The 14,048-nt window shown below is 29.3% G+C and overlaps 1 protein-coding gene across 1 annotated transcript; it reads right to left on the bottom strand.

The window, feature by feature from the left end:
* Positions 1–2,921: 2,921 nt before the first annotated feature.
* Positions 2,922–4,268, bottom strand: LOC128390684 (39S ribosomal protein L18, mitochondrial-like). The gene is made up of 4 exons (XM_053350441.1): positions 3,918–4,268; positions 3,720–3,833; positions 3,368–3,485; positions 2,922–3,246 (listed from the first exon to the last, which is right to left on the bottom strand). Exons 1-4 carry the CDS (start codon positions 4,157–4,159, stop codon positions 3,157–3,159), a joined length of 564 nt encoding a protein of 187 aa, XP_053206416.1. The 5' UTR covers positions 4,160–4,268; the 3' UTR covers positions 2,922–3,156.
* Positions 4,269–14,048: the final 9,780 nt, after the last annotated feature.

The raw sequence follows: 14,048 nt of genomic DNA, 5'->3' as shown, positions 1-14,048 counted from the left end.
ATGGTGGAGCAATGATTAGTTAGAAATCAAATGAAATTAAATCAATCAACACTCATGTTCATCTTTCCGGTTTCCATGATATGAATTAATTAGATCAATTGATTAATCAGCCAGCCCACTCACAAGAATCCCAACCCCAATCAATGATTTTATATCAACAATCAATCAATCAAAAGGTAAATCCAGTTAATGGACAGTAACGATAGTTGATTCAACCAACCAAAGTGTCACACAACAATTAAAAACTAATTGTTTTCCAATTTCTGACAATCAGCTTGCCAACAATAACCCATCAAATTGGTAATTCAATATCTTAATTGTTATTGAGTGAAAAAAAACTAAAGAGAGAGAGAGAAAGAGAGAGAGGGAGGGCTAATTGTTATTGTCTTCATCATTGTTATCATCATTATCTTCATCAATTATCATAATGTGCTCCTCGAAACTTAATCCAGAATCAGGATTTACTGATTATGATTCTGATTGTGATTCTAATGGTAAAATGTTCCCAATTATCCCTCGTATGTCTTCAGTGTTTATGCAATTAACTAGTTTGGCATTTTCATTGTTCTTCTTTGCCTTAATTGTTGTACTTTTACATCAATATCATATGGACAATGAGCATCGTTTACCTGCACTTTACAATTTAACTAATTCATCAAATGAAACAATTAACAGCAACGATACAACTACAATATCACCAATGTTTATAACCACACTAATCACCGGCAATCAGACTCATTGAATTACTTTGTAACTTTTTGATTCAATTAAAATTCATTGTTAAAATTGAACAATTAACTTCACTAATTATCATCTCAATCACTGAATTAGGTAAGTTTTTAACTATTATAATTGAAATTGATTGGTGAATACAAATTTAGGTTACAATCAATTAGTCAAGTTGATTAAACTTTTTTATAATTACGTTTCAAGCTTTTAACTAACTGTTATGTGTGTGTGTGTTGGTGTGTAATTTAATTAACTGGAAACTTTTTTTTTAATTGCAATTAATTTAATTTTCAAGCCAAGAAAATTTTAAACAACCAATTTAAAGATGATTAAAAAAAAATTTCTCCACCAATTAGCATGATAATTATGATTAATTGAATCTGATGATTTTTGTTTTCTATTGCCAATAACAATTAACACACAAGCCAATTAAAAGTAATTGTTTAGATGTGGTATGATTGTTAATATATAACATTTTGATTAAATTGTTGAATTAAGAATCGATACAAACAATTGAGATGAATTGGAAGTTGATTGTTAAAACTGAATTAAATCATGACTTGACTGATTGTTACCTTAATAGTTAATTACTGTGTCGTCAATTGTGATGAAAGATTTGAAATAAATCAATGTAACAATCAGGTTGATTACTCAGCAATTAGCTAATATAAGACGATAAATTGTAAACAATTAGTTGAAACTGTGAACATAAAAAGATAACAATCAGAAAGATGATATTAGTTGATAAAGAAAAGAAAGACAATCAATTGAAAGAAGAGAGAGAGAGAGAAGATGAAAGAAAAAGATGAGGATGGAGTTAAGGAAGATGCTAATGATGATGAAGATGAAGATGAAGATGAGGATGACCACACATTGGAAGTCAATTTTTTCTGGTCACAAGTCTGATCCTTTCGACGCATCGAACCCAATCAAGCTAATTAATCAATCGTCTTCCATTTCGGTTCTAATCGTTAACATGTTCCTTGTCAATGGAGGAGAAAAAAATTACCACAGATTCGGGAGTTTTGCTTATGGTGGAAGAGGAAAAAAAAATCAACCACAAAGACAAAACTGTAACATTAGAAATGATATTTCTCTTCTTGGGTTACACATTCATGTCCTCGTCAACGATTTATTTTCAGCTTCCTGTACATTGTAGATGTTGATAATACTGATGATGATTACGGTGATGAAGATGAAGATGAGGATGGAGATGATCATCATCTTACTTATTTTGCTTGTTGTTGGTTTTTACGCTTCAAATGATGGATCTTCTGTTGGAAAAAAATTCTTACACAGAACTAGAGGTCAGAGGACCAGAAAACCACAAAGGATCAACTAAATTTCACAGAAAATTAAATTTTCGAATATCATCTTCATCTTCATCTTCATCTTCTCAGCATCTTCAGAAGTCACTTTGAACTATTTAAGTTTATCAAAATGTTTCCGTTTCTTTGGGTTGATAAAACATAATTATTGTTGTTTGGTAACATAAAGACAAAAGATTTTGGGCTTGGTTATGGTTCCTTAATTGTTGTTACAATGAGATTCCCTTGTTGTTACTATTAAACAATTTAAGTTAATTATTAACTTAATTCACTCTGCAAACATTGAAACATTTTAATTGTCTAATCTTGTTGTTGTTTAAACCACAAATATTTGTTAAAATCATCGTTAATTTAACTGTTGTTTACTAAATATTTTTGTTAAACTGCAAATAGTTAATCACCTTTGGTAAATTAGTCTCAATTTATCTTAGAAATTGTTAATTGTTGTTAATCATCTTACTTTTTTTCTTCTAGGAAATACCTTAATTACACTGCGACTACAAAAATTGATCCGGTTAATTGTTCATTCCCGATTATGGCTGAGTGTTACTTTCTTGTTTATCCTTCAAAATGTAAATTGAAATTTTAATAAAACTAATAACCATTTTCTGGAATCATTGATAAATACAAAATCTAGTGATTATTTGACAAGAAATTAAATTGTCATGAATATTGATCATTCATAATTTAAAGAAATTCAATCAAACTGACAAAACTGTTGAAAGTTCAGAGCTACTAAAGCCATCTACATGTTTAGGTTGTCAACTGATCTTTATGATGATAATATTCAGCTCGAAAATAAGTTCAGTGTAACTTTCAGATATTTGAATTCGAGGGCTCGATTAATTTGTTGTAGAGTCTGAATTTCGAGAAGAAAAGAGATTGAATTCCGGCTACATGAGCTTATTTACTTTCGAAACAGCAAAATTCAGAATATAACTTATTGATAATTCTAAATAACTTTTTCTTTGGTTTTCAACTTGTCCAGAAAATCGCATTAACATTTACATCGGCTCGATGATTACACTTGATTTCTAATTGATTTAATTGTGGTAAGAATATTATCAATCAATGGCCATTATTTGTGATACAATACAATTTAAAGATCTCGTCTCCTTCTTGGCCATATAAATAGTGGTTCTTTTAGGCATAAGCCTGATTTCGTAATTCCCTCGATAAATGCTGCGGTCTAAAGGAGGAAAAAAAGATTAGAACATTAGAATCTGATGAAATTGCTCGAACAATTTTCACACTATGATATTTAAATTTGGATCCTTGTGAATTAAATACTGCTTATTGTTGCTAATTACCTTTCGTGATTTCATCTCTTCAATTGTTATACCATTTAGAGCATATAAAATACCGTTCTCTAAGCATCTTCGTGCCAAAACTTGGCCCAAGTTTTCTGCTGCTTCGATACCTGTTAAGCTGAAAGATTGGAGAGAGAAAATTAGAATTAGATTAATGAATCATCAATTTGAATATTTACTCATCTAAATAAAGATAATTTGAATATCATCATCAAAGTAAAACTTGCTGAGTAATTATCATTAGAATAATAGTAAATAATGGTTAAGGTTAAGGTTGAATTAACGTCAAGAGAATGATAATTGTTGACTCTTTGATGTAAAGGAAAAGATATCTCAAGGATTATCTGATTACTTTTTAAGTTGAGAAGCAAATTTATCTTCAATGGTTGATGCTGACACAATTACACGACCAGAATGATGGACAACTTTAGCTTCGAGACGACTTTTGAATTTTTCCAAAATAACCCTAAAGGAAAAATAGATGAAAACAAAGAAACAAAGAAATACAATTAATAATCATTCAAGAGACATTTCAATTTGGATAACTCACTTATTCCAAAATGTTCGTCGTGCTCTATCCAATTCCCATCCAAGAGGTTTAACTTCGAAGCTTAATTGTTCTAAATTACGAGGATTTCTATTCTCTAATTGTGATGGAGGATAATCATTAGGACCAGAAGCATTTGCGGCGACATCTTCTTGAGTCAATTCAACATCAGATTCAACTCGAGTTACTCGTTTACTGATGTAACCAGAGAACACACGTCGTTGGACATTGATTAAAATTGACATTTTACCAGAAATTAATCCACCGATAACAATTAAACACCTAAACAATTAACAAGAAATTAAATCAGACACAAAAAAAGCAACATGATAATGTTTACAAAGAAAGTGGAAAAACCTGCCGATAGATGGCAGAAGCTTCTTGTAAACGAAACCAGGGTTCTTATAATAATCTCAAATCGTAACTGAACCAAACAATCAACAGAAAATTAAACCTAAATGTTGACAATTAAAAGCTAATCAGGAGGTGAAATTGACAGAAAAGGAATGAAATGGTTTCTCAAAGTGACTACTGGAAGAGGAAATTGTTGATCAGAAAATTCTGAAAGTTAATTGCAATAAACTCCAAAAGAAACCAGAAAATATTAAAAGTTCTGAAAGAGTAAAAGTTTTCTTTTCGATAAGATAAATTGATTCTATTCTACAAAGTATAGAGAATAGATTTAAATGAAAGAAAAGTTCAATTGGGTAAAAGAATTACATGAAAAGGAGAAAGATAAAGAATAAAAATATTATCTAAAAAAAAGAAGAAGAAAAAAGTTCCAATTGGTAAATAATAAAAGAAAAAGATTATTATTGTTATCATGGATATTATTATTTTCTAACATTATCTCAATTTAATATAATTTGATTTCAGAAGAATTGAGATAACAATCAAGATAATATCAGGGGTGGAATAAATTTTTACCATGAGATAATTTTTTCCAGAAGAAAAACTTTTTTTTTCTCAATTCTAACTTGTGGTTGTCATAATAATGATACAATATAATATGAACCTTGGATTTTTATTGGGTTAAATTAAATTGTTGAGCCTCTTAAATTGTTACTATTTTTTTTTCATCTTCATATCTGATCAACCGATTCTGATGAAATTAAATTGATATAGGGAATGATAAATGGGCGTGTTAACTATAGATGATGATGACAGGGAAGATGATGAAGAGAACTTCAATATCAGAGTGATGATGTTGAAGGAGAGAAAAGATGAAAAAACAAATTTTCTCTTTTTTTTGCTCACCTTGATTTCTTTTCACTTGACCATCACTTAGACACAATAAATAAGGTCAATTATTATGATGATAGAGGGAGAAAGGGAGAGAGAGAGAGAGAGAGAGAGATAATAATGAAGGTGATGAAGATAATCGCCTGTTATTGTAATCATTTGATTGAAAGATTAATTGTTGGAGAAAAAGATTAGGATTAGAGATTATCTTTAGTCTCTTTCTCTTGATTACCTTTGTAAATAATTATCGAAAACATTAAACGAAGTAGAAGAGAAAAAGTTCTAACGAAAGTTTTTCTTTTTCTTTTTCTTTCTCATTTTATTTTCCAATTTAAACTGTTTGAATATTTTTATTACCTTTTGGTTTCCCTTTTCTAATGGTCAGTTGGTCAATTTGTGGTTCCAAAGGTATTCACAGAAAATGATATTACCTACTTTTCCTCTATCATTATAACGTTTAAGACTTAACTGTTTTAGCCGCTAACGATGTTTGACCAATGGCCTTTGGTCCAATGGGAAGAGGGGAAAAAAGTAATAAACAATTGTCCAGGAATGACCATTGTGGCAAAAAATACAGATTGAGCATCATTAACATCATCTTCATCATCATCATCTCATAATTGATTGAATAAATCAACCCGGATGTCAATCAAATAGTTGATTATCATCAACATTCCGATCATTTAGTTATTTCCTGTTGACAATTTAAATAATCAACAACAATCAAAGGTTAGTGATTAAATTTAATAACAGATAAACATTGAGTAGGCGAATATAATATCAAATTATGAAACATGATGATTAAAATGACGACGATGATGAGAGAGAGAGAGAGAGAGAGAGAGAGAGAGAGAGAGAGAGAGAGAGAGAGAGAGAGAGAGAGATACAAACAATATCTTCTTGATTTCATCTTCCTCCTTTTTTAGAGGATAAATCAAAGATAATATAAAGGAACAAGGTAAAATCATGATGAGAGAGATAAAAGAAAGGGAAGATAATCTTGGTGTTACCTGTAATCATCCTCATCATCATCTTCATCATCAGTAATATATGTTTATATTGTGGGTTACCTTTAGATTTTTTCTTCTTCATCATCAGAAACTTTTTCAAAAAGAAAAAAAACTTTTTTTTTGCTAAATTTTGTTTCGTTGTTTCTGTTATATTATATTATATTTATTGTATGATGATCATTATTTAAGTTGATTGTAAGCTGATTGTTGTTGATTGTTTGTTGGCGGAGATACCAACAACAACAACAACCAACAACAATATTTGACTGTTGATTAGATGGGTCCGTTGAGGATGACAGAGTATCAATTAACTAGCAACTTTTGGCTTCATTCACAGGGAAACAATCATATAATATAAACTATAATTTAAGGTTCAGTTAAACATATATATTTGATGCTATTATCTGGAAGATGATGATGATTATCAAGATGAAGATTAACCTTATGTTTAACAAAAATGTGATCTCTCTCTCTCTCTCTCTCTCACTCACCTTTACTTTCATCATTTTCATCCTCATCCTCATCTTTATCCTCATCACCAAGAAAAAATGATGAATAATCAACCGTTTCCATCAGAAAAAAGTAGTTACATTGTAAATCTGATTATCTTTTTATGGGAAACTTGATTTAATCATCGTTCTTGTAGTTGATTAATTTACTTGCAGATGATTTGAATGATTTAGCTGATTTGATTTTACCACAATCAATGTGATTATACAAGTAATTCTGGATTCTCTTTAATCATACAAGTTAAATCATTAACTATTCAACTGATCTATGGACACTCCTTGATATTCAATTGATTTGATTAAGTTGAATAATTAGCTTGAATAAAGATTATCAATAATCATTTACAGGAAAATGATAATCAATTATCACAATCAACTTACAACAACAACAACAAAGTAACAATTAACTAACAATGTTACACTTTACCTACTCTATTGTAGCAACAATTAACTTGGATTCTGATAATTGAAAAGGGTAAACAACAACAATCGCGAACAAAAAGTTGTGCAAGTGAAAAATAAAAGTAATTAAATTTCAATAACTAATTACAATTGGAAACTAAACAGTAACAATTAAAAAGCAATGAGAAAAGCGAATGATGAAAAAGTAAATTGTTCTAACTTAATATTAGTTCCAGTAGGATAAGGATAAAGAAATGAGTACATTTGATTATCGGTTGACTAATTAACATGATCAAGTAAATTGTTGAGTATTTGTAACAATCACTATGGACACCGATGTGTTTTAATTATCATCAACTAATGAGAAAAGAGTAAAAACAAAAAAAAAGTTAATTAATTAACTATAACTTAACGATTAATGTAACTAAATGGTAACAATTTCATTCCTAATGATAATTTGAAACCCTGTTCATGATAATAAGTTGAAAGTTAATTGTGATCTTGGATCATTGAAACATTAACTAAATTAACAGAACCATGAACAATATGATAATTGTGACTATTTTTCAATTGAAATTATTTGTTAATCACAATTAACAAATGAACACAAGGAAAGAAATAAACTAACAATCAATTTCCATTGATAAACTTGTTCCATTAAATTTTTTGCTTCAAATTAACAGAGAATCCAATTAACTTGATTAACTTTTCTCATACAAAAATGGTTAATAATAGACAGCAATTAAATAGTTAATCATGATAATGATTAGTATCATTTATGATCAAAGGTTATCATTTCCAGAGCAATTTGAATAGCCTCTCAACTCCTCCCTTAGGTAATCATAATTATCCAGAGATATATTTTTACTACGACTTTTAATTGTCATTAAATTGTGATGATTACATTTAACTCATGTAACTTTAATTGTTTCCTAATCTGGTTTCTTGTTGTTTCTTGTTAATTAACAATTTAATTACCATCCTCATTGGCAAGTTGACTCCTCTTTTTTTACCTTAAATCATTTCCATTGGTTAACAAGTTGTTTTGTCTCAACTCTCATTGGACAAAATCAAAGGTAATTAATTATCTTTGCTAATCAATTTAATTCAATCTCGATATTAAACTGGATTAAAAATCATAATGATTAAGAAACTAAGGGCAATTGATTTAATCACTTTTCACTTTGCATCAGAACCAAGAGTAATTAAACTTTTATCATTGACAATTAAGTTTCAATTGAATGATTATTATCAATCTGATGCTCTTTTTTTTAATGAAAATCGTTTAATTGTTCACTATTCAATTGAGTGATTAGTTAATTGTCGTTGAAAATTTTTCTATATCTAAGAAATACTATTTTTTTAATATATTTTAATCATAAAATTCAAAATAATGTCCAGTTAACTTGACCATTAGATAACTATGATTAAATTAATTGTATCAATTCAATGTTACTATTTGAATCCAGTTTATGAATATTAAATTATTGATTGGTTATTATGATTATCTAATTGTGATTATGTTTATCAAATTGTAATTTTGGTTAATATGTAAATTTATATATAAACTTGACACTCCTTTGGATCTGGTTACCAATTTAAATAAATCAATGTAATCACAATCAGAGTTATAATTTAATGTTTAAATTTAAATTACATTTAATTATTGTTTCCAAGTCAAGTTATTTATAATATTTTAATTGACAAAAATTAAATCAATCAATTGGTAATAAAGTTAATCAATGTAACAGAAATTTTTTCCTACTCATTTAATAACAGAAGGGAAAAGTTTTGTTACCAGTTAAAAGTTGAAAACAGAAAAGTCTAACAATTAGTTAATTGTTGCCGGAAAAATTTACCTCAAAGGTTTTCAATTAAAAATAATCAAATGGTTTACCTGTTAACCATTTTCAACAAAAGAGTAAGAAAAAAAGTAATCAACCTAAACAGAGACAATAATCAACTTTAATTGTAATAATCAATATCGAGTTAAAGTAATGATGATTATTAGTCTTAATCACTTACAACGGAAGTGGAAATAGTTGTAAAGGTAAATAGTAAGTAGAATGACCCGAAAAAAAAAATAGGGAACCAGACAAAATGCGAAAGAAAAGACAGAGAAAAAGATGAAGATGATGATGATGATGATGATGGAGATGAGGAGACATGGATGCAAATAAATAGTCTCCTTTGGAATCATCTTTTGCAAATTAACTACTAATGAGAGAGCAGATCATTTTGTCTTCCCAGTTTTTACCTTTTTTGCATGTTATTCAAATTTGAAGAGTCATTTTGATGTCTCTTGTCTTACCTGAGCTCAGGTAAATGGGGCCAGCGTAATGATGGTGAGAGAGAAATAGAAAGAACTTTGAAGAGAAAATGAAGAGAAAGACAGAGAAAAAGACAGAATAGAAACTATTTGCCGTTTCTCTTTTTTTTCAAGTGTCCATTAAGTCGACCCTCTCATCATCATCATCATCATCCTGTCTTCATTTTCATCTCTAGAACGATTTGCTCGACTGATCTAACGACCCAACCTTCAGGTCCCATTGGTTATCATTATTTATCATCATTACTACAGTTTCATCAAGAGACACAAAGGTAAACTATTTTTACCTGGACACAAATATAAACATTTGATTACCAATTAACTATCAATTAATTTCAATCTCAAGAATTTAAATTACTTCCCAATTTGGTCACAGTGACAATTCAAATTCTTACCATAGAACTTCAAACAAAACACTCGAAACTTTTTCAAACTTTTGCAAAAAGTTTCGAGAAAGTTAACAAACTCTTTGAAAATGTAATCTCTCATTTTACTATTGAATTTAGATTTAAATTGTTATGAATATTATTTTTTTTTCTTCTTCTATTTACTTAATTGTTGTCTAACTTGTTCTATTCTGATTTAATTACTGGTAGTATCACTGTTAATTACTTGAAGGAGGAGTTAGAGTGGGAGTTGGAGGTGGAATACTAATTAAGACAACAAACTATAAAGCTAATTGAATTAATTTTCAACAAAATTTAAATTGTTTCGGTGAAAATGAACTTCATGAACTTGAAAACATTATGACAATAATAATAATACAAATACTATTACATGAATGTGTACAATTAAAAGGACGTAATTGTTTAATAGGAAGAGAGAGAGAGAAAAAAAAATCTCTATTATCATTTCAATTAGCTCAACACTGATATTACCTGTTGCTTACAAATAACAATTAATGTTTATTATTATTACATTTACATGACTAATTAACCTTTTTTTTGCCAGGTAAAAGCACAGTTGACAAAAGAGGTTGACAAAAAAATGTCTTAATGTTTTCAACTATTCAATTGAAATAATTTCATTCATATAAAGATGAAGATATTATATCAATGATAAGAAACAACAACAACAACTAAATTATAATAAATCATTGTCTCACATGTACTAATTATCATGATAATCATTGGTTAATTAACCATTTTAAGATTTTCATTAGCTGTGAAACATGTGAGACACTTTTAACTGAAAAGGTATTGAGATAAAACTTGTCCACTCCTTATCCATCAGCTGAGTGTTACTTTGGTGGTTGCCTGAGGCGATTATTAACTATTCATATAAACATCTAATGGATGACAAGGAGGAAGAAGAAAAAGAAGATGCTAATGCTGATGATGATGATGATGAAAGATGCAAAATGGATGAAAAAAGGCTATGGTCATGAATTTTAACTAATCTCCCTCCCAAGTTGTTATTATACAAAAAGAAAAGAAAAGAAAATCTCATCACCTTGTATAAGAAAGTTACAATTATTCATAAATATTATTGTATAGAAAATTCAATGATGAGGATAAAGATGAAGGAGATAAAGATTATGCAAATTAGCAAGATGATAAACAAGTGAAGATGATTGTTGTCGTTGCTGTAAATGCCTTCCAATGGGAAAGTAATATTTGCAATATGATGATGTTTTTGTCTTCAATCAATGAGGAAGATAATGATTTCGAGCAACTTTGCTCAACTTTTCTTACTAAATTATCATGAAATAATCTATTATCATTCCCTAATCCATGGTAACGCTTCCCTGATCTCACCTTGAACAAGAAACAAACCAATTGGTTGGTTGATTTTTGGTGACTTTCTTTCACCGTGTATTATAATGGTGATGATTTTTTTTTTCTGCTAATAGTTGACAGGGAAACAAAAATGTATCTGACAATTTAAACTGATCAACATAATGATAATTAAGATCCTTGATCCTTGTTATTGTAAATTTTACACCAAAAAACAAGAAAACAAAACCTTTAAGATAATCATGGGTCTATTAATATGCTGAGAGAAACTGAAAATTGCCACCAACTTTTTTTTTCCTCGCATCTTGACAATAATTTTTTCTTAATGAAGATGCAAATGATTATCAAGATGATGATCATGTTAATTAGTTACTTTTACTAATTGTTTATATCATTAAGATGACAATCAGAAGCAGTGTCATCATCAATTGTCATCTTCATTTGACATCCTTGTCTCTTCAGGTTCAGACGAGGATGATAATTAGGTTAACCAAAAGGTTTACATATAAACCAGGCAAATGATTTGTAAACATAGAAACCAGATTACGATTAAAATATGATGAAGATAATCATGATTGTGATGATGATGATGATTGAATAAGGGGAGGAGTTTGATCATTTCTCTCTCATTTTTGTCTTTCTGTGGTCAGCTGATAATTGGGATGATGATGATAATGAGACCGCCCTTTATAAGAGATGAGGTTACCTGGGAAAAGTGGACATAACCAATGAAGATGAAGATGAAGATGAAGATGACAATAATGATGATGATGATGATGATAACGATGATGGTGATGATGATTAACAAAATAATTTGCAAAAAGCATTTGCAATTAGCTTATATAGCAAACAAATGAGTTTAATCATGGAAACTAATTAATCCATGTTGATTATAATCCTACTCTTAATTATATTGTACCTTTTTTTTATTATCCTCGGATGATCAATGATTAAAACAATTTACAAATTAAAGATTAGTTTTGCTTTTCTATTAATAGATAATGATAATTAAATTATCATTGATATCATTTAGTTGAGTAGCAAATGTTGGCTTCATGTGAATGTTTTAAATTGTTATTGTCTAAATTGTTGTTGTTGTTAATTTGATTGTTGAACTGGTTGACATTGAGACAGAATAGTCTCTCATGAGAAAAGGTTGATGATGATGATGATGACAAAATGGTAGCATAATTGGTTCCAAGATTATTCACCTTGATAATTATAGTTCGATTTATTTTCTCGACAATTTAATCTTGCCTCGAGCAATTTTTTCCTCTTTCAAATGCTAATAACATTAAACTGATACTTCACATGATGAATTTGATATCATTCAACTTGTGCTTCATGTATTCAGGGTGAAAATTATTATGATCTTTGATCTAGTGGCTTTGGATAAGTTCCCTCGGGTCATGTCAAGGTTTGGATAAGTGATGATGATAAATTTGATTATAGGAAATCAATCCGGATGGAAAAAGGTGTGTTCGAACAAAAAGTTTTTCTCTATTCGAACCAATTGGTAAATTGTGACTTATTTCATAATATTAGAAGAGAAATTGTCCCAAATATCGCGATTAATGTTAATCCACGATGATTATCAATCAGAATCGACGATGTATTCGATGAACTTTCGACATGATGGTATTAGCATATTATTTTCGTTATACTTGGAATGTTTATTTTTCGTTTCACTTTAATTCAAATTCTCGTTCTTTAACTATTATTATGCATCTCAGAACGATATCTCATCCACTCAAATGTTAACTTTACATTAAGAATTATTTATCTAGTGAAAGGATTGATAACAAGCTCTTATTGGTTATCCAATCAGTTTCGATTGCGATTCTAGGAAATGGGTAAGTGTCTTATTGAACTGAATCAACTGGCCAATCAAACAATAGAAATAGTCTCATTTGTATTATTTGTATTTATTAAATTAGGCTCTGATGGTTATAACAATATTCAATGTTTCAACAGAATCAATTGTTTACCAGTATATTTTCATGATCACCATGGATAAGAACCGTTTCATTTAGATTGATACAAGTGATGAATTGGTTTTTTTTTCTTGGGCAAATCTCTATGATTAGTGAAAATGAGGATTGATTAAGTTTTTATGGATTAAAAAAGAGGAAATTAAATTGAGAGTGTTAATGTTGACATATTGGTGATGCCACACTTTTCATCGTGTGAATGAAAGTGAAAGGGCAAAGGGTGAGGGTTAAGGGTGTGTGTCTGCAGAGAGAGAGAGAGAAAGAGAGGTTAAAGCATGAAAGGCTAATAAATAATAAATTGAATTGAATGTATGGGGTGGAAAGGGAGAAATTCTGTCAAGTGGAAAATCGTATTTTCTTTCTGGAAAATGCATCAATATCAAATTAGCGATAAAAAGAAATAAACTCCATGGGATCATGGTGAATATGAGATAATATTACATGGTGATGATGATGATATATCTTGGAGAGAGGATGAGAAATACTTGAAGGCGTGGTGATGATCAGAGTAAAGGAAAGATGAAGTTGAAGTTGAAGGAGGAGAAGGTTAAAAAAAAGGAGGTGGAGAGATTGAGGGTGGAAATAAACTAAGAGGGTGATGAGGAAGGATTATAGTGAATTCGAATTGATATTAAATTAAAGTAACACTTGGAGGTTTCAGGTTTGTAATTTAAATGTAAAATAGCGATGATGCTGAAAGAGTATCATAAGGATGAGAAAGTGAACAAGTAAGAAGAGACTGAGATGAGGAAAGGATGAGAAGATGATGGAAACAGTTGAAACGTATCATTATAATTTGGGTGTTATTAAATAACAGGAATAAACATCGAGCTGGAGAAAAGAGATATTTTCATGATATTATTGAATTTGAAAGAATTTCAGAATTTATCAAGAAAAAAATTGGACTTTTTTCTG

This window comes from Panonychus citri, unplaced genomic scaffold, assembly GCF_014898815.1.
Source record: "Panonychus citri isolate SS breed McGregor unplaced genomic scaffold, ASM1489881v1 Contig00125, whole genome shotgun sequence".
Lineage (NCBI taxonomy): Eukaryota > Metazoa > Arthropoda > Arachnida > Trombidiformes > Tetranychidae > Panonychus > Panonychus citri.
Note: the sequence above shows the minus strand (reverse complement) of the source record. Positions and strands in the feature narration are given on the sequence as shown.